The sequence below is a fragment of the Pristiophorus japonicus genome, unplaced genomic scaffold (genome assembly GCF_044704955.1).
Source record: "Pristiophorus japonicus isolate sPriJap1 unplaced genomic scaffold, sPriJap1.hap1 HAP1_SCAFFOLD_234, whole genome shotgun sequence".
NCBI classification, from domain to species: domain Eukaryota; kingdom Metazoa; phylum Chordata; class Chondrichthyes; family Pristiophoridae; genus Pristiophorus; species Pristiophorus japonicus.
In genome coordinates, this window is record NW_027252058.1 from 674,784 (window position 1) to 697,260 (window position 22,477).

Here is a 22,477-nt window from a genome sequence, read left to right on the forward strand (position 1 = left end):
CACATTTGGAGCACTGTGCACAGTTCTGGTCTCCATCTACCTGGGTTAAACCACATTTGGAGCACTGTGCACAATTCTAGATTCCCCTACTGGGGATATAGCCTGCCAATAACTAACCCAAATGACATTGAATGTACAGCGTGATCTCTTTGAAGAGGTGACTAAAGTGGGGACGGGGAACATCTGTGGCTGTTATTTATAGGGACTAATAGAAATTCCCATATAAGAGACTGTTAACGAAGGTCCACGAAATTGAATCAAATGATTGACCTGGTTCGGAAACTGTCTGAGTGACAGGAGACAGAGAGTCGGGATAATGAGCAGGTTTTCTCATTGGCAGGATGTGACTCGTCGTGTCCTGCAGGGATCTGTGGTGGGGCCTCAACTATTCACAGTATTTATTAATGACTTAGATGATGGGATAGAAAGTGATTAAGTGACCGGGCAAAATGAAGGCAAGTGCAGTTCAATGTCGGCAAATGTGAGGTCATCCACTTTGGACCTAAAAAGGATCGAACAGGGTCCTTTCTAAATGGTGAAAAGCTAAAAACAGTGGTGGTCCAGAGACTGTGGGTCCAGGTACACAGATCATTAAAAGGTCAGGAACAGCTCCAGAAATAATCCAAAAGGTTACTGGAAGGCCTTATATCCCGAGGACTGGAATACAAGGGGGTAGAAGTTATACTGCAGCTGTACAGAACCCTGGTTAGACCACACCTGGAGCACTGTGAGCAGTTCTGAGCACCACACCTTCGGGAGGATATATTGGCCTTGGAGGGAGCACAGCGTGGGTTTACCAGAATGATACCTGGACTCCGAGGGTTAAGTTACGAAGAGAGATTACACAAACTAGGGAGGTAGTCCCTGGAATTTAGAAGGTTAAGGGGAGATCTGATCGAAGTTTTCAGGATATTAAGGGGAACTGATGGGGTAGGTAGAGAGAAATTACTTCCGCTGGTTGGGGAGTCTCGGACTAGGGGCACAGTCTAAACATTAGAGCCAGACCTTTCAGGAGTGAGATTGGGGAACACTTCTACACACACAGGGTGGGAGAGGTTTGGAACTCTCTTCCACAAATGGCAATTGATGTTCGGTCAATTGTTAATTTTAAACCGGAGCTTGATAGCTTTCTGTTAACCATTGAGGGGTATGGAGCAAAGGCAGGTATATATGGGCTAGACTTTCCACTTCACATCGCCCATCTATGGCCCATCTATCGCCCATTTTGAGCAAAAAATGGAAACGAGGCCCAAAATATCGCCGGAAAAACAGGTGCCTAAGTTTCCACTTTGATCGCCGAGATGATCGCCCACACAAGGCCCATCCCAAGTTTCAGCACCTAACATGCACTTCGCTGGGCCAATGCAAGGCCCAAAAGAGTGCTGAGAAATAGTTGCTTTTTCTGGGGCTAAGAGAAGGAAATGGGCACTACGGACATCATTTTGAACTTCGGAGGAAGGGTGGAGAATTAATTGTGAGTTATTTCGAGAGTAAAATTGAAGAATATTGTACTTCAATATTTGGGACAGGGAATATAAATAGGTATTATCAACTTATTTTTGGTAAATAGTTTTCATATATTGGAATTATTTTGTAAATAGTTTTTACATAGTGAAGTTATTTCCTGATATTGTTGGGGCCTATCAAACTGACTGGTACACAGCGTAGAGAGTACAGAGAGTGCAGAGTACAGTGATTAGAGAGTATAGAGTAGAGAGATTATTAAAATTAGTGAAAGTAATTATCGATAGTGATGGGGCCTATGCTTTCCCTGCCTTTAATTGCAACTGCTCACACATTGGTTACTGAAAGGATCAATCGAAGAGGTGGCAGAGTAATGTATAGATGGAAACGAAGACAGAAGAGGAGACCGTTCAGCCAACAAAGGTACTTGTTAAAGCAATCCAACCTGAACTTGTCTGAAAACGCTTGTCTTAGGAGGCCACAATTCCAGAAGCAGGTCATTGATGAGATATGTCAATTCGTCAAGGGTGATCTGCAGCCTCCAGCACCATCAGAACCGCACTGTCCGTTGAAGTGAAGGTTACTGCCACCCTAGCCTTTTACGCATCGGGATCTTTTCAGGCTTCAGCTGGCGACATCTGCCATATCTCTCAGCACACTACACACTGCTGCATTCGACAGGTGACTGAAAACCCTTTACGCTCGCAGGATGGACTTCATCAGCTTCCCAATGACCAGGGAGGCACAGACCGAGAGGGCTTTGGGTTTCTCGAGAATAGCAGACTTCCCCAAGGTGCAGGGAGCAATAGACTGCAGGCACATTGCCCTGAAAGCACCCTTAAAGAACGCAGAGGTGTTTCGTAACAGAAAGGGGTTCCACTCACTAAATGTGCAGCTTGTTGTTGACTACAATCAAACAATTATGACAGTAAATGCTACATTTCCTGGCAGCATCCATGATGCGCACATCTTACGTGAAAGTGCTATCCCTGACCTGTTTGTCAATCAGCCAGAAGGTCACAGTTGGATGCTGGGGGATAAAGAATATGGCCTTGCCAGTTGGCTTATGACCCCTCTGCATAACCCTGTCACTGAAACACAGAAACGGTACAATGAAAGTCACATAGCGACTCGCAACATCGTTAAAAAGACAATAGGAGTCCTAAAGCAATGCTTCAGATGCCTGGATCATTCCGGAGGCAGCCTCCAGTACCACACTGATCAGGTAGCAGAGTTTATTGTGGTGTGTTGCATGCTGCATAACCTAGCTATAAAGAGAGGACAAATAATGCCAGATCATGTGCAGGTCCACCTCCAGAAGGAGATGAGACAGAAGAGGCAGCCGGCGAAGATGAAGAGGAGGAACAGGCAGGAGAGGACGCGGGCGAGGACATAGGGGAGCTTAATCAGCCTGGCGATCTAGCACCGGTACCACCACACCTTTCCCGAAGACCAGTAGCCAGTGGCAGTTACATGGCCGCTAAGCTTTTGCGTCAGCAGCTCATTAATGGACGCTTTGCATAAACTATTATTGTTGATATTCAAACGTTCAATTACAGTTAGGGTTAATCAAAAGTTTCATTTCCGTGGGGTTTCCTTGTTGTCTTTCCTGCACTGGCCTATCATCTGAATTAGTTTAAGTAAAGTTTAAAGTACTGGCAAAGTAAAAGTACTGGTATAATAACAGAATAAACAAACAAATATGCATGAAAAACTGTACGTTTGAAAACTAATGTAACTAAGAGAGAAGGCACAAAAGCTATAGAAAAACTTTTTTTTTATTAACAAGCAAAATTTTTTCTATGAACTAATGAACAACACCCTCCCTCCAACCCCCCACCCACCCCACCCCCCGCCCCACACCAACCCTTCCCTCAAATCCCCAAAACATTAGAAGAAGAAATTGAACATTTAAGTATTAATAACAAGTGACCTTTTTGTAATGATAACAAGTGAACATTTATGTAATGATAACAAGTGACTATTTTAGTAAGAATAGCACGTGGACAGTTAAGTAATGATAGCAAGTGAACATTTAAGTATTGATAACAAGTGACCATTTTAGTAAGAATAGCAAGTGAACAGTTATGTAATGATAACAAGTGACTATTTTAGTAAGAAAAGCACGTGGACAGTTAAGTAATGATAGCAAGTGAACATTTAAGTATTGATAACAAGTGACCATTTTAGTAAGAATAACAAGAGAATAGTAAAGTGACAATAACAAGTGAATATTTATGTAACAACGGAACTATTGAAAGACACTCCCCTCTCCCTACCTGCAGCCACATTTCCCTCCAGATCCTGTCCCACCCCGTGTTCTCACCCCACCCGCCCGTTTTGGTCGACGCAGACCGACACTAAGATGTCGTGCAGAGTGGGACAGCAAGACTTCCTGCCGTGGTGGGGGTAACGGAGCGGGAGCAGAAGCCTCAGGCTCTACTTCCGAGTCAGGAGGAACTGTGTCCTCCGTACTCACTTGTGTGCTTGGGGTCTCGCTGCGAGTGGACACGACACCTTGGGATGTAGCGCCGTGTCCAGCCAACAACGCATGACATGGGGCATTTGTTGTGACTGTCTGCTCCCTAATCGCCTCCAACGTCTCCCGAGCAGTCTGTCACTACTCAGAACACCAGCTGGAGAAGCGCGAACAGAACTCGCTCCAGGTTGTGGAGAATGGGCTCCAATTGGCTGAAAAACCCACGAACCGCTGGATAAGGTCGCGACCGATCGCGATCGTCTCCCTGCACAGGGAAAGTAAGCTCTCCGTCTGGTCCTCTGTGGTAGGCGAGTGCATATCACGCTGACCGGACCGCCGTGGGGTCAGCGTCTGCAATGTCACGGGCCTTGGCATCACCGCCTGCACTTGGTCCCGGTGCCTCATCTGTCTCAAAAGAGATGGCCGCAGGTTGTTCCCCCTCTCCCACAAAAAAATCTCCTCTTCTTCCTCTTCCTCGTCCTCCCCCTCCTCCTCCTCCTCCACGTCCTCCTCCTCCTACCCTCCTCCTCCTCCTCCCCTCCTCCTGTTCCTCCTCCTCCTCCTCCCCTCCTCCTCTTCCTTCCTCTCCTCCTCCTCCTGCTCCTCCTCCTCCTCCTCCTCATCCCCCTTCTCCTCCTGCTCCTCCTCCTCCCCTTCTCCTGTTCCTCCTCCTCCTCCTCCTCCTCCCCCTCCTGCTCCTCCTCCCCCTCCTCCTCCTCCTCCTCCTCCACCTCCTCCTCCCCCTCCTCCTCCTCCTCCTCCTCCTCCTCCTCCTCCTCCTGCTCATGCACAGCAGCAGCAGGAGTCTGTACTGGCTCCTCCTCTGGCTCATCCTCCTGGGAGGTTCCTCAAGGTTCAGTGGATGTGGCCACTGACTCCACTGATACTTGTTGACCTTTAAAAGACAAATGGAAGTTATAAACAACGTTTATAAATTCAAATCAATTCATCTCAATTTTTCAAGAACTCAAAACATTACCATTAGCCCATATGCTCAAGCGCTCATCAGGCCTAACATGACCTCATTTGAAGATCAATAGTACATCTCACTAGTATAACTCAATTATATATCAAATTAAAGTATCATTGCATAGGATTACCCGCGTAACAAATATTTACTATTGATTCACACATTGCACAATGCACAGTTCTCATTACTCACGTGACTCAAGGGTGGGTTCAGCCACACCACGGGTTGTGACCGAAAGGCTTTCTGGCCCCACCAAGGCCACTGCAAGCTCTTTGTAAGCAGTAAGAGACTGCAGCATGGCACAGCTCCCGCCCGTCCTGCGTTGCTCGCGTTAGTTGATAGATATCTTCTTCTGTAATAGATAAGGTAACATTGCACGGCATAAGCAAATGGATTTGGCAATAAACATTTAAGACCGACAGATTTATAAGTTCAATTACAAATTTGCATTACATTGCATAGGAATAAGATATTTCATACTGTAACATTCAAATTTATATTGCGGTGCATAAATGTAATCATAATTAAGGGGTTGATGGTGGATAAGCAATGACAAACATTTAAAGATCACATGGATAAACTTCAGCAATTGTATATCCCTGTCTGGAATAAAAATAAAACGGGGAAGGTGGCTCAACTGTGGCTAACAAGGGAAATTAAGGATAGGGTTAAATCCAAGGAAGAGGCATAGAAATTGGCCAGAAAAAGCAGCAAACCTGAGGACTGGGAGAAATTTAGAATTCATCAGAGAAGGATTAAGGGTTTAATTAAGAAGGGGAAAATAGAGTATGAGAGGAAACTTGCAGGGAACATAAAAATTGACTGCAAAAGCTTCTATAAATATGTGAAGAGAAAAAGATTAGTGAAGACAAACATAGATCCCTTGCAGTCGGATTCGGGTGAATTTATAATGGGGAACAAAGAAATGGCAGACCAGTTGAACAAATACTTCGGTTCTGTCTTCACAAAGGAAGACACAAATAACCTTCTGAATGTGCTAGGGGACAGTGGGTCTAGTGAGAAGGAGGAACTGAAGGATATCCTTAATAGACGGGAAATTGTGTTAGGGAAATTGATGGTATTGAAGGTCGATAAATCCCCAGAGCCTGATGGTCTACATCCCAGAGTACTTAAGGAAGTGGCCCTAGAAATAGTGGATGCATTGGTGATCATTTTCCAACGGTCTATCGACTCTGGATCAGTTCCTCTGGACTGGAGGGTAGCTAATGTAACACCGCATTTTAAAAAGGAGGGAGAGAGAAAATGGTTAATTATAGACCGGTTAGCCTGACATCAGTAGTGGGGAAAATGTTGGAATCAATCATTAAAGATGAAATAGCAGCGCATTTGGAAAACAGTGACAGGATCAGATCGAGTCAGCATGGATTTATAAAAGGGAAATCATGCTTGACGAATCTTGTGGAATTTTTTGAGGATGTAACTAGTAGAGTGGACAAGGGAGAACCAGTGGATGTGGTGTATTTGGACTTTTAAAAGGCTTTTGACAAGGTCCCGCACAAGAGATTGGTGTGCAAAATCAAAGCACATGGTATTGGGGGTAATGTACTGACGTGGATAGAGAACTGGTTGGCAGACAGGAAGCAGAGAGTCGGGATAAACGTGTCCTTTTCAGAATGGCAGGCAGTGACTAGTGGAGTGCCGCAGGGCTCAGTGCTGGGACCCCAGCTCTTTCCAATATACATTAATGATTTAGATGAAGGAATTGAGTGTAATATCTCCAAGTTTGCAGATGACACTAAACTGGGTGGCGGTGTGAGCTGTGAGGAGGACGCTAAGAGGTTGCAGGGTGACTTGGACAGGTTAGGTGAGTGGGCAAATGCATGGCAGATGCAGTATAATGTGGATAAATGTGAGGTTATCCATTTTTGGGGCAAAAACACGAAGGCAGAATATTATCTGAATGGCGGCAGATTAGGAAAAGGGGAGGTGCAACGAGACCTGGGTGTCATGGTTCATCAGTCATTGAAAGTTGGCATGTACGTACAACAGGCGGTGAAGAAGGCAAATGGTATGTTGGCCTTCATAGCTAGGGGATTTGAGTATAGGAGCAGGGAGGTCTTACTGCAGTTGTACAGGGCCTTAGTGAGGCCTCACCTGGAATATTGTGTTCAGTTTTGGTCTCCTAATCTGAGGAAGGATGTTCTTGCTATTGAGGGAGTGCAGCGAAGGTTCACCAGACTGATTCCAGGGATGGCTGGACTGTCATATGAGGAGAGACTGGATCAACTGAGCCTTTATTCACTGGAGTTTAGAAGGATGAGAGGGGATCTCATAGAAACGTATAAGATTCTGACGGGACTAGACAGGTTAGATGCGGGAAGAATGTTCCCGATGTCCAGAACCAGGGGACATAGTCGAAGGATAAGGGGTAAGCCATTAGGACTGAGATGAGGATAAACTTCTTCACTCAGAGAGTTGTTAACCTGTGGAATTCCCTGCCGCAGAGAGTTGTTGATGCCAGTTCATTGGATATATTCAAGGGGGATTTAGATATGGCCCTTACGGCTAAAGGGATCAAGGGGTATGGAGAGAAAGCAGAAAAGGGGTACTGAGGGAATGATCAGCTGTGATCTTATTGAATGGCAGTGCAGGCTCGAAGGGCCGAAAGGCCTACTCTGCACCTATTTTCTATGTTTCTATGTTTCTATAATTTAATTCTAATTTAGTTATGTTTAAAAATTACAAGATAACATTGCAGATTCGAGTTAGAATTTCCAGACATCATTAAATAATAAATATGGATGATTTCAAATATAAATTTCAACTTACTCTTGCAGCTGCCAGTCGGCTGTTCCATCTTTGGCAGCGCTGGTCTGATATCCGCGCTTCATTAGATGCCGACGTGACCACGTTGGCAATCTCTGCCCAAATCCTCCGATATGCATGGGGTGGCGGTTTCCCATGCCCAGCCCGTGTCAGATTCTCCCACCTCGTGCTGACAATGTGAACAAGGGCCTCATTGGCCTCCTCGCTGAAGGGCTTGGCCCTTCGCCTTTCTAATGATCCCTCCATTGTTTGAATTAAGGGTAGTATTTTTCTCTGGTAAGTGCTTTGTCAAATCTCACTTCCTTTCTCATTTCTCCTCTCTCTCTCTCTCTCACAGACCCTCACAGAGCTTCTCAGCATGTGACGACCTCTGACCTCTCAAAACGTGGGAAAGAACATCAACCTGAAAAAAAAATCAACCTACACATGCGCAGTAATGCGTTGCAAGGGAACGTTTTTTTTCATTTACTTCCATTTTCTTTTGGCGATCGTGAGATCGCCGAGTAATCACATCGCACATTTGACATCGCTGGGGTAAGGCCGAGTGGAAAATCGCAAAAACAAAATTGGCCTTGAGCCGGCGATCAGCACGGGCGATACGTCCCGCATCGTAGGAACAAGGCCCATTTTTTTCGGCCTTAGCCACCAAGTGAAAAGTCTAGCCTTCGGTCGCAGATCAGTCATGATTTCATTGATTGGCGGAACAGGCTCGAAGGGCTGAATGGGCCTCCTCCTGTTCCTGTGTAACAGGCTCAAGGGGCTGAATGGGTCTCCTCCTGTTCCTGTGTAACAGGCCCGAGGGGCTGAATGGTTCTCCTCCTGTTCCTGTGTAACAGGCTCGAGGGGCTGAATGGGCCTCCTCCTGTTCCTGTGTAACAGGCTCGAGGGGCTGAATGGGTCTCCTCCTGTTCCTGTGTAACAGGCTCGAGGGGCTGAATGGGTCTCCTCCTGTTCCTGTGTAACAGGCTCGAGGGGCTGAATGGGCTCCTCCTTTTCCTGTGTAACAGGCTCGAGGGGCTGAATGGGTCTCCTCCTGTTCCTGTGTAACAGGCTCGAGGGGCTGAATGGGTCTCCTCCTGTTCCTGTGTAACAGGCTCGAGGGGCTGAATGGGCTCCTCCTTTTCCAGTGTAACAGGCCCGAGGGGCTGAATGGGCCTCCTCCTGTTCCTGTGTTATTTCTATGAAACACTCTGTAATATTCCCCTGTGACTGTGACATTGACAGACTCGGTTTGCCATGTTTTCTGCTGCTCTCCCTTTGGGAGTCTCGTGTCGGGCAGCCGGACTATGTGGCCTGCCCAGCGAAGCTGTCCAAGGATCCCGACCGAAGCTAACTTTAATTCAGGCTCCAGCTGATTGTGTAGGCCCTGTAAAACTGCTGGCAAATGGGCATTGCTCAGAAATAAAACTCGCTGCGCCGATCAAAGCTTCTTATCCGTGTCTTCGTTCTCTCCGGGACATGGAAACGGGAGTGGGCCATTCAGTCCCTCGAGCAATCCCGCAAAGTCTACTCCAGTGATTTCCGGGATCACCAGGGTGAGCTTTCGGCTGTGGGTAGGCCGCACATTCGGGCCGGGCACAGGGGAGGGGCTCTGGGGTCGGTGTGCTTTCACCAAACCAGCCACAGGACAACAAACGAGGAAAGAAATATGTGGCAGCCTTCGCTCGGTCAGTCTCACTTTCTCTCCTCTGAGTCAGAAGGACAAGGGTTTGAACCCCACACAGTACAGAGACTGCAGGCCTGTAATCCAGGCCCACACTCACCGGCTGCAAGTCCAAGGGAGTGCGACACTATCGGAGATATTAAACCCGAGGGCCCGTCAGCATCTCGGGTCAATGTCATGAGTCCCACTGCCTCTATGGGACGAAGAGCAGGGGGAGTTCTCCCCTGTGTCCTGGGTTCAAAATGTATCCCTCAACCAACATCCAAAAACTAATCCCACTGCCCCGCTCTCTCCCCATAACCCTGTATCAATCCCAAACTAATCCCACTGCCCCGCTCTCTCCCCATAACCCTGTATCAATCCCAAACTAATCCCACTGCCTCGCTCTATCCCCATAGACCTGTATCAATCCCAAACTAATCCCAATGACCCGCTGTCTACCCATATCCCTGTATCAATCCCAATCGAATCCCACTGACCTGCTCTATCCCCATTGCCCTGTATCAATCTGCAAACTAATCTCACCGCTCCGCTCTCTCCCCAAAGCCCTGTATCAATCTGAAACTAATCCCACTGCCCCGCTGTCTCCCCTGAGCCCTGAATCAATCCCAAAACTAATTCCACTGCCCCACTCTCTGCCCATAGTCCTGAATCAATCCCAAAACTAATTCCACTGCCCCACTTTCTCCCCATAGCCCTGTATCAATCCCCAAACTTATCCCACTGCCCCGCTCTCTCCCCATAGCCCTGTATCAATCCCCAAACTAATCCCACTGCCTCGCTCTCGACCCATAGCCCTGTACCGATTCCCAAACTAAACACACTGCCCCGCTCCCTCACCATAGCCCTGTATCAATCCCAAACTAATCCCACTGCCCCGCTCTCTCCCCATAGCCCTGTATCAATCCTAAACTAATCCCACTGCCCCGCACTCTCCCCATAGCCCTGTATCAATTCCAATCTAATCCCACTGACCTGCTCTCTCCCCATAGCTCTGTATCAATCCCAAACTAATCCCAGTGTCCCCTCTCTCCACATAGCCCGTATCAATCCCCAAACTTATCCCACTGCCCCGCTCTCTTCTATTGCCCTGCATCTATCCCAAACTAATCCCACTGTCCCACTCTCTCCCCATCGCCCTGTATCAATCCCAAACTAATCTCACTGCCCCACTCTTTCCAAATAGCCCTGTATCAATCGCAAACTAATCCCACTGTCCCACTCTCTGCCCATATCCCTGTATCAATCCCCAAACTAATCCCACTGGCCCCGCTCTCTCCCCATAGCCCTGTATCAATCCCAAACCAATCCCACTGCCCTGCTCTCTCCCCATAGCCCTGTATCAATCCCCAAACTAATCCCACTGCCCCGCTCTCTCCCCATAGCCCTGTATCAATCCCAAACTAATCCCACTGCCCCACTCTCGACCACAGCCCTGTATCAATCCGCAAACTAATCCCACTGCCCCACTCTCTCCCCATAGCCCCGTATCAATCCCCAAACTAATCCCACTGCCCCGCTCTCTCCCCATAGCCCCGTATCAACCGCAAACTAATCCCACTGCCCCACTGTCACCCCTTACACCTGAATCAATCCCAAAACTAATCCCACTGTCCCACTCTCTCCCCATAGCCCTCTGTCAATCCGCAAACTAATCCCACTGCCCCGCTCTCTCCCCATAGCCCTGTATCAATCCCTAACTAATCCCACTGCCCCACTGTCTCCCCATCGCCCTGTATCAATCCCAAACTAATCCCACTGCCTCGCTCTCTCCCCATAGTCCTGTATCAATCCCCAAACTAATCCCACTGCCTCGCTCTCTCCCCATAACCCTGTATCAATCCCAAACTAATTCCACTGCCTCGCTCTCTCCCCATAGTCCTGTATCAATCCCCAAACTAATCCCAATGACCCGCTGTCTACACATAGCCCTGTATCAATCCCAATCGAATCCCACTGACCTGCTCTATCCCCATAGCTCTGTATCAATCCCAAACTAATCCCAGTGTCCCCTCTCTCCACATAGCCCGTATCAATCCCCAAACTAATCCCACTGACCCGCTCTCTCCACATAGCCCGTATCAATCCCCAAACTAATCCCACTGCCCCGCTCTCTCCCCATCGCCCTGTATCAATCCCAAACTAATCCCACTGCCCCACTCTTTCCAAATAACCCTGTATCAATCGCAAACTAATCCCACTGCCCCGCTCTCTCCCCATAGCCCTGTATCAATCCCCAAACTAATCCCACTGCCCCACTCTCTCCCAATAGCCCTGTGTCAATCCCAATCTAATCCCACTGACCTGCTCTCTCCCCATAGGTCTGTATCAATTCCAAACTAATCCCAGTGTCCCATCTCTCGGCATTGTCCTTATCAATCCCCAAACTAATCCCACTGCCCCACTCTCTCCCCACGGCCCTGTATCAATCCGGAAACTAATCCCACTGCCCCACTCTCTGCCCCTAGCCCTGTATCAATCCCAAACTAATCCCACTGCCCCGCACTCTCCCAATAACCCTGTATCAATCCCAATCTAATCCCAATGACCTGCTCTCTAACCCATAGCTCTGTATCAATTCCAAACTAATCCAGTGTCCCCTGCTCCCATAGCCCTTATCAATCACCAAACTAATCCCAATGCCCTGCTCTCTTCCCATAGCCCTGTATCAATCCCAAACTAATCCCACTGCCCCACTCTCTCCAAATAGCCCTGTATCAATCCCAATCTAATCCCATTGACCTGCTCTCTCCCCATAGCTCTGTATCAAGTCCAAACTAATCCCAGTGTCCCCTTTGTCCCCATAGCCCTTATCAATCCCCAAACTAATCCCACTGCCCCGCTCTCTCCCCATAGCCCTGTATAAATCCTGAACTAATCCCACTGCCCGCTCTCTCCCCATAGTCCTGTATCAATCCCCAAATTAATCCCACTGCCCCACTCTCTCCCCACAGCCATGTATCAATCTGCAAACCAATCCCACTGCCCCACTCTCTCCCCATAGCCCTGTATCAATCCCAATCTAATCCCAATGACCTGCTCTCTAACCCATAGCTCTGTATCAAGTCCAAACTAATCCCAGTGTCCCCTTTGTCCCCATAGCCCTTATCAATCCCCAAACTAATCCCACTGCCCCACTCTCTTCCCATAGCCCTGGATCAATCCCAAACTAATCCCACTGCCCCACTCTCTCCCCATCGCCCTGTATCAATCCCAAATCAATCCCAATGTCCCACTGTCTCCGCATATCCCTCTATCAATCCCAGTCTAATCCCACTGCCCCGCTCTCTCCCGATAGCCCCGTATCAATCCCAAACTAAACCCACTGCCCAACTCTCTCCCCATCGCCCTGTATCAATCCCAAATCAATCCCACTGTCTCACTGTCTCCCCATATCCCTCTATCAATCCCAGTCTAATCCCACTGCCCCACTCTCTCCCCACAGCCCTGTATCAATCCGCAAACTAATCCCACTGCCCCAATCTCTGCCCCTAGCCCTGTATCAATCCCAAACTAATCCCACTGCCCCACTGTCTCCCCTTAGACCTGAATCAATCCCAAAATTAATCCCACTGCCCCACTCTCTCCCCATAGCCCTGTATCAATCCCCAAACTAATCCCACTGCCTCGCTCTCTCCCGATAGCCCTGTATAAATCCTAAACTAATCCCACTGCCCCACTCTCTCCCCAGAGTCCTGTATCAATCCTAAACTAATCCCACTGCCTCGCTCTCTTCCCATAACCCTGTATAAATCCTAAACTGATCCCACTGCCCCGCTCTCTCCCCATAACCCTGTATCAATCCTAAACTAATCCCACTGCCCCACTCTCTCCTCAGAGTCCTGTATCAATCCTAAACTAGTCCCAACTGCCCCGCTCTCTCCCCATAGCCCTCTGTCAATCCCCAAACTAATCCCACTGCCCCACTCTCTCCCCATAGCCCTGTATCAATCCCAAACTAATCCCACTGCCCCACTCTCTCCCCATAGCCCCGTATCAATCCAAAACTAATCTCACTGCCACGCTCACTCCCCATAGCCCCGGATCAATCCAAAACTAATCTCACCGCCACGCTCTCTCCCCATAGCCCGATATCAATCCCCAAACTAATCCCACTGTCCAGCTCTCTCCTCATAGCCCTGGATCAATCCTAAACTAATCCCACTGCCCCACACTCTCCCAATAGCCCTGTGTCAATCCCAATCTAATCCCACTGACCTGCTCTCTCCCCATAGCTCTGTATCAATTCCAAACTAATCCCAGTGTCCCATCTCTCGGCATTGTCCTTATCAATCCCCAAACTAATCCCACTGCCCCACTCTCTCCCCACGGCCCTGTATCAATCCGCAAACTAATCCCACTGCCCCACTCTCTGCCCCAACCCTGTATCAATCCCAAACTAATCCCACTGCCCCGCACTCTCCCAATAGCCCTGTATCAATCCCAATCTAATCCCAATGACCTGCTCTCTAACCCATAGCTCTGTATCAATTCCAAACTAATCCAGTGTCCCCTGTCTCCCATAGCCCTTATCAATCACCAAACTAATCCCACTGCCCTGCTCTCTTCCCATAGCCCTGTATCAATCCCAAACTAATCCCACTGCCCCACTCTCTCCAAATAGCCCTGTATCAATCCCAATCTAATCCCATTGACCTGCTCTCTCCCCATAGCTCTGTATCAAGTCCAAACTAATCCCAGTGTCCCCTTTGCCCCCATAGCCCTTATCAATCCCCAAACTAATCCCACTGCCCCGCTCTCTCCCCATAGTCCTGTATAAATCCTGAACTAATCCCACTGCCCGCTCTCTCCCCATAGTCCTGTATCAATCCCCAAATTAATCCCACTGCCCCACTCTCTCCCCACAGCCATGTATCAATCTGCAAACCAATCCCACTGCCCCACTCTCTCCCCATAGCCCTGTATCAATCCCAAACCAATCCCACTGCCCTGCTCTCTCCCCATAGCCCTGTATCAATCCCCAAACTAATCCCACTGCCCCGCTCTCTCCCCATAGCCCTGTATCAATCACAAAATAATCCCACTGCCCCACTCTCGACCACAGCCCTGCATCAATCCGCAAACTAATCCCACTGCCCCACTCTCTGCCCCGAGCCCTGTATCAATCCCAAACTAATCCCACTGCCCCGCTGTCTAGCCTTAGCCGTGAATCAAACCCAAAACTAATCCCATTGCCCCACTCTCTCCCCATAGCCCCGTATCAATCCCCAAACTAATCCCACTGCCTCGCTCTCTCCCGATAGCCCTGTATAAATCCTGAACTAATCCCACTGCCCGCTCTCTCCCCATAGTCCTGTATCAATCCCCAAATTAATCCCACTGCCCCACTCTCTCCCCACAGCCATGTATCAATCTGCAAACCAATCCCACTGCCCCACTCTCTCCCCATAGCCCTGTATCAATCCCAAACCAATCCCACTGCCCTGCTCTCTCCCCATAGCCCTGTATCAATCCCCAAACTAATCCCACTGCCCCGCTCTCTCCCCATAGCCCTGTATCAATCCCAAACTAATCCCACTGCCCCACTCTCGACCACAGCCCTGTATCAATCCGCAAACTAATCCCACTGCCCCACTCTCTGCCCCGAGCCCTGTATCAATCCCAAACTAATCCCACTGCCCCGCAGTCTAGCCTTAGCCGTGAATCAAACCCAAAACTAATCCCATTGCCCCACTCTCTCCCCATAGCCCCGTATCAATCCCCAAACTAATCCCACTGCCTCGCTCTCTCCCCATAGCCCTGTATAAATCCTAAACTAATCCCACCGCCCCGCTCTCTCCCCATAGACCTGAATCAATCCCAAACTAATCCCACTGCCCCGCTGTCTCCCCTTAGCCCTGAATCAATCCCAAAACTAATCCCACTGCCTCGCTCTCTCCCCATAGCCCCGTACCTATCCCCAAACTAATCCCACTGCCCCGCTCTCTCCCCATAGCCCCGTATCAACCGCAAACTAATCCCACTGCCCCACTGTCACCCCTTACACCTGAATCAATCCCAAAACTAATCCCACTGCCCCACTCTCTCCCCATAGCCCTCTGTCAATCCGCAAACTAATCCCACTGCCCCACTCTCTCCCCATAGCCCTGTATCAATCCCAAACTAATCCCACTGCCCCACTGTCTCCCCATCGCCCTGTATCAATCCCAAACTAATCCCACTGCCTCGCTCTCTCCCCATAGTCCTGTATCAATCCCCAAACTAATCCCACTGCCTCGCTCTCTCCCCATAACCCTGTATCAATCCCAAACTAATTCCACTGCCTCGCTCTCTCCCCATAGTCCTGTATCAATCCCCAAACTAATCCCAATAACCCGCTGTCTACACATAGCCCTGTATCAATCCCAATCGAATCCCACTGACCTGCTCTATCCCCATAGCTCTGTATCAATCCCAAACTAATCCCAGTGTCCCCTCTCTCCACATAGCCCGTATCAATCCCCAAACTAATCCCACTGACCCGCTCTCTCCACATAGCCCGTATCAATCCCCAAACTAATCCCACTGCCCCGCTCTCTCCCCATCGCCCTGTATCAATCCCAAACTAATCCCACTGCCCCACTCTTTCCAAATAACCCTGTATCAATCGCAAACTAATCCCACTGCCCCGCTCTCTCCCCATAGCCCTGTATCAATCCCCAAACTAATCCCACTGCCCCACTCTCTCCCAATAGCCCTGTGTCAATCCCAATCTAATCCCACTGACCTGCTCTCTCCCCATAGCTCTGTATCAATTCCAAACTAATCCCAGTGTCCCATCTCTCGGCATTGTCCTTATCAATCCCCAAACTAATCCCACTGCCCCACTCTCTCCCCACGGCCCTGTATCAATCCGCAAACTAATCCCACTGCCCCACTCTCTGCCCCTAGCCCTGTATCAATCCCAAACTAATCCCACTGCCCCGCACTCTCCCAATAGCCCTGTATCAATCCCAATCTAATCCCAATGACCTGCTCTCTAACCCATAGCTCTGTATCAATTCCAAACTAATCCAGTGTCCCCTGCTCCCATAGCCCTTATCAATCACCAAACTAATCCCAATGCCCTGCTCTCTTCCCATAGCCCTGTATCAATCCCAAACTAATCCCACTGCCCCACTCTCTCCAAATAGCCCTGTATCAATCCCAATCTAATCCCATTGACCTGCTCTCTCCCCATAGCTCTGTATCAAGTCCAAACTAATCCCAGTGTCCCCTTTGTCCCCATAGCCCTTATCAATCCCCAAACTAATCCCACTGCCCCGCTCTCTCCCCATAGCCCTGTATAAATCCTGAACTAATCCCACTGCCCGCTCTCTCCCCATAGTCCTGTATCAATCCCCAAATTAATCCCACTGCCCCACTCTCTCCCCACAGCCATGTATCAATCTGCAAACCAATCCCACTGCCCCACTCTCTCCCCATAGCCCTGTATCAATCCCAATCTAATCCCAATGACCTGCTCTCTAACCCATAGCTCTGTATCAAGTCCAAACTAATCCCAGTGTCCCCTTTGTCCCCATAGCCCTTATCAATCCCCAAACTAATCCCACTGCCCCACTCTCTTCCCATAGCCCTGGATCAATCCCAAACTAATCCCACTGCCCCACTCTCTCCCCATCGCCCTGTATCAATCCCAAATCAATCCCAATGTCCCACTGTCTCCGCATATCCCTCTATCAATCCCAGTCTAATCCCACTGCCCCGCTCTCTCCCGATAGCCCCGTATCAATCCCAAACTAAACCCACTGCCCAACTCTCTCCCCATCGCCCTGTATCAATCCCAAATCAATCCCACTGTCTCACTGTCTCCCCATATCCCTCTATCAATCCCAGTCTAATCCCACTGCCCCACTCTCTCCCCACAGCCCTGTATCAATCCGCAAACTAATCCCACTGCCCCAATCTCTGCCCCTAGCCCTGTATCAATCCCAAACTAATCCCACTGCCCCACTGTCTCCCCATCGCCCTGTATCAATCCCAAACTAATCCCACTGCCTCGCTCTCTCCCCATAGTCCTGTATCAATCCCCAAACTAATCCCACTGCCTCGCTCTCTCCCCATAACCCTGTATCAATCCCAAACTAATTCCACTGCCTCGCTCTCTCCCCATAGTCCTGTATCAATCCCCAAACTAATCCCAATGACCCGCTGTCTACACATAGCCCTGTATCAATCCCAATCGAATCCCACTGACCTGCTCTATCCCCATAGCTCTGTATCAATCCCAAACTAATCCCAGTGTCCCCTCTCTCCACATAGCCCGTATCAATCCCCAAACTAATCCCACTGACCCGCTCTCTCCACATAGCCCGTATCAATCCCCAAACTAATCCCACTGCCCCGCTCTCTCCCCATCGCCCTGTATCAATCCCAAACTAATCCCACTGCCCCACTCTTTCCAAATAACCCTGTATCAATCGCAAACTAATCCCACTGCCCCGCTCTCTCCCCATAGCCCTGTATCAATCCCCAAACTAATCCCACTGCCCCACTCTCTCCCAATAGCCCTGTGTCAATCCCAATCTAATCCCACTGACCTGCTCTCTCCCCATAGCTCTGTATCAATTCCAAACTAATCCCAGTGTCCCATCTCTCGGCATTGTCCTTATCAATCCCCAAACTAATCCCACTGCCCCACTCTCTCCCCACGGCCCTATATCAATCCGCAAACTAATCCCACTGCCCCACTCTCTGCCCCTAGCCCTGTATCAATCCCAAACTAATCCCACTGCCCCGCACTCTCCCAATAGCCCTGTATCAATCCCAATCTAATCCCAATGACCTGCTCTCTAACCCATAGCTCTGTATCAATTCCAAACTAATCCAGTGTCCCCTGCTCCCATAGCCCTTATCAATCACCAAACTAATCCCAATGCCCTGCTCTCTTCCCATAGCCCTGTATCAATCCCAAACTAATCCCACTGCCCCACTCTCTCCAAATAGCCCTGTATCAATCCCAATCTAATCCCATTGACCTGCTCTCTCCCCATAGCTCTGTATCAAGTCCAAACTAATCCCAGTGTCCCCTTTGTCCCCATAGCCCTTATCAATCCCCAAACTAATCCCACTGCCCCGCTCTCTCCCCATAGCCCTGTATAAATCCTGAACTAATCCCACTGCCCGCTCTCTCCCCATAGTCCTGTATCAATCCCCAAATTAATCCCACTGCCCCACTCTCTCCCCACAGCCATGTATCAATCTGCAAACCAATCCCACTGCCCCACTCTCTCCCCATAGCCCTGTATCAATCCCAATCTAATCCCAATGACCTGCTCTCTAACCCATAGCTCTGTATCAAGTCCAAACTAATCCCAGTGTCCCCTTTGTCCCCATAGCCCTTATCAATCCCCAAACTAATCCCACTGCCCCACTCTCTTCCCATAGCCCTGGATCAATCCCAAACTAATCCCACTGCCCCACTCTCTCCCCATCGCCCTGTATCAATCCCAAATCAATCCCAATGTCCCACTGTCTCCGCATATCCCTCTATCAATCCCAGTCTAATCCCACTGCCCCGCTCTCTCCCGATAGCCCCGTATCAATCCCAAACTAAACCCACTGCCCAACTCTCTCCCCATCGCCCTGTATCAATCCCAAATCAATCCCACTGTCTCACTGTCTCCCCATATCCCTCTATCAATCCCAGTCTAATCCCACTGCCCCACTCTCTCCCCACAGCCCTGTATCAATCCGCAAACTAATCCCACTGCCCCAATCTCTGCCCCTAGCCCTGTATCAATCCCAAACTAATCCCACTGCCCCACTGTCTCCCCTTAGACCTGAATCAATCCCAAAATTAATCCCACTGCCCCACTCTCTCCCCATAGCCCTGTATCAATCCCCAAACTAATCCCACTGCCTCGCTCTCTCCCGATAGCCCTGTATAAATCCTAAACTAATCCCACTGCCCCGCTCTCTTCCCATAACCCTGTATAAATCCTAAACTGATCCCACTGCCCCGCTCTCTCCCCATAACCCTGTATCAATCCTAAACTAATCCCACTGCCCCACTCTCTCCCCAGAGTCCTGTATCAATCCTAAACTAGTCCCAACTGCCCCGCTCTCTCCCCATAGCCCTCTGTCAATCCCCAAACTAATCCCACTGCCCCACTCTCTCCCCATAGCCCTGTATCAATCCCAAACTAATCCCACTGCCCCACTCTCTCCCCATAGCCCCGTATCAATCCAAAACTAATCTCACTGCCACGCTCACTCCCCATAGCCCCGGATCAATCCAAAACTAATCTCACCGCCACGCTCTCTCCCCATAGCCCGATATCAATCCCCAAACTAATCCCACTGTCCAGCTCTCTCCTCATAGCCCTGGATCAATCCTAAACTAATCCCACTGCCCCACACTCTCCCAATAGCCCTGTGTCAATCCCAATCTAATCCCACTGACCTGCTCTCTCCCCATAGCTCTGTATCAATTCCAAACTAATCCCAGTGTCCCATCTCTCGGCATTGTCCTTATCAATCCCCAAACTAATCCCACTGCCCCACTCTCTCCCCACGGCCCTGTATCAATCCGCAAACTAATCCCACTGCCCCACTCTCTGCCCCAGCCCTGTATCAATCCCAAACTAATCCCACTGCCCCGCACTCTCCCAATAGCCCTGTATCAATCCCAATCTAATCCCAATGACCTGCTCTCTAACCCATAGCTCTGTATCAATTCCAAACTAATCCAGTGTCCCCTGTCTCCCATAGCCCTTATCAATCACCAAACTAATCCCACTGCCCTGCTCTCTTCCCATAGCCCTGTATCAATCCCAAACTAATCCCACTGCCCCACTCTCTCCAAATAGCCCTGTATCAATCCCAATCTAATCCCATTGACCTGCTCTCTCCCCATAGCTCTGTATCAAGTCCAAACTAATCCCAGTGTCCGCTTTGCCCCCATAGCCCTTATCAATCCCCAAACTAATCCCACTGCCCCGCTCTCTCCCCATAGCCCTGTATAAACCCTGAACTAATCCCACTGCCCGCTCTCTCCCCATAGTCCTGTATCAATCCCCAAATTAATCCCACTGCCCCACTCTCTCCCCACAGCCATGTATCAATCTGCAAACCAATCCCACTGCCCCACTCTCTCCCCATAGCCCTGTATCAATCCCAATCTAATCCCAATGATCTGCTCTCTAACCCATAGCTCTGTATCAAGTCCAAACTAATCCCAGTGTCCCCTTTGTCCCCATAACCCTTATCAATCCCCAAACTAATCCCACTGCCCCACTCTCTTCCCATAGCCCTGGATCAATCCCAAACTAATCCCACTGCCCCACTCTCTCCCCATCGCCCTGTATCAATCCCAAATCAATCCCAATGTCCCACTGTCTCCGCATATCCCTCTATCAATCCCAATCTAATCCCACTGCCCCGCTCTCTCCCGATAGCCCCGTATCAATCCCAAACTAAACCCACTGCCCAACTCTCTCCCCATCGCCCTGTATCAATCCCAAATCAATCCCACTGTCCCACTGACTCCCCATATCCCTCTATCAATCCCAGTCTAATCCCACTGCCCCACTCTCTCCCCACAGCCCTGTATCAATCCGCAAACTAATCCCACTGCCCCAATCTCTGCCCCTAGCCCTGTATCAATCCCAAACTAATCCCACTGCCCCACTGTCTCCCCTTAGACCTGAATCAATCCCAAAACTAATCCCACTGCCCCACTCTCTCCCCATAGCCCTGTATCAATCCCCAAACTAATCCCACTGCCTCGCTCTCTCCCGATAGCCCTGTATAAATCCTAAACTAATCCCACTGCCCCGCTCTCTTCCCATAACCCTGTATAAATCCTAAACTGATCCCACTGCCCCGCTCTCTCCCCATAACCCTGTATCAATCCTAAACTAATCCCACTGCCCCACTCTCTCCCCAGAGTCCTGTATCAATCCTAAACTAGTCCCAACTGCCCCGCTCTCTCCCCATAGCCCTGTATCAATCCCAAACTAATCCCACTGCCCCACTCTCTCCCCATAGCCCCGTATCAATCCAAAACTAATCTCACTGCCACGCTCACTCCCCATAGCCCCGGATCAATCCTAAACTAATCTCACCGCCACGCTCTCTCCCCATAGCCCGATATCAATCCCCAAACTAATCCCACTGTCCAGCTCTCTCCTCATAGCCCTGGATCAATCCTAAACTAATCCCACTGCCCCGCACTCTCCCAATAGCCCTGTGTCAATTCCAATCTAATCCCACTGACCTGCTCTCTCCCCATAGCTCTGTATCAATTCCAAACTAATCCCAGTGTCCCATCTCTCGGCATTGTCCTTATCAATCCCCAAACTAATCCCACTGCCCCACTCTCTCCCCACGGCCCTGTATCAATCCGCAAACTAATCCCACTGCCCCACTCTCTGCCCCTAGCCCTGTATCAATCCCAAACTAATCCCACTGCCCCGCACTCTCCCAATAGCCCTGTACCAATCCCAATCTAATCCCAATGACCTGCTCTCTAACCCATAGCTCTGTATCAATTCCAAACTAATCCCAGTGTCCCCTGTCTCCCATAGCCCTTATCAATCCCCAAACTTATCCCACTGCCCTGCTCTCTTCCCATAGCCCTGTATCAATCCCAAACTAATCCCATTGCCCCACTCTCTCCAAATAGCCCTGTATCAATCCCAATCTAATCCCATTGGCCTGCTCTCTCCCCGTAGCTCTGTATCAAGTCCAAATTAATCCCAGTGTCCCCTTTGTCCCCATAGCCCTTATCAATCCCCAAACTAATCCCACTGCCCCGCTCTCTCCCCATAGCCCTGTATAAATCCTAAACTAATCCCACTGCCCTCTGTCTCCCCATAGCCCTGTATCAATCCCCAAACTAATCCCACTGCCCCGCTGTCTCCCCATAGCCCTGTATCAATCCCAAAACTAATCTCACTGCCTCGCTCTCTCCCCATAGCCCTCTATCAATCCTAAACTAATCCTACTGCCCCGCTCTCTCCCCAAATCCCTGTATCAATCCTAAACTAGTCCAACTGCCCCACTCTCTCCCCACAACCCTCTGTCAATCTCCAAACTAATCCCAATGCTGCGCACTCACCCCATTGCCCTGTATCAATCCCAAACTAATCCCACTGTCCAGCTCTCTCCC

At 49.6% G+C, this 22,477-nt stretch overlaps 1 protein-coding gene across 1 annotated transcript in view; it reads right to left on the reverse strand.

Annotated features, from left to right (window-relative positions):
• The window catches only part of LOC139245759 (protein capicua homolog), an 88,116-nt gene extending 80,170 nt beyond the window's left edge, over positions 1-7,946 (reverse strand). The window contains exon 1 of the mRNA XM_070871276.1: positions 7,704-7,946. Coding sequence (XP_070727377.1) covers positions 7,704-7,946 — 243 coding nt within the window. The remainder of the gene's footprint in view (positions 1-7,703) is intronic.
• Positions 7,947-22,477: the final 14,531 nt, after the last annotated feature.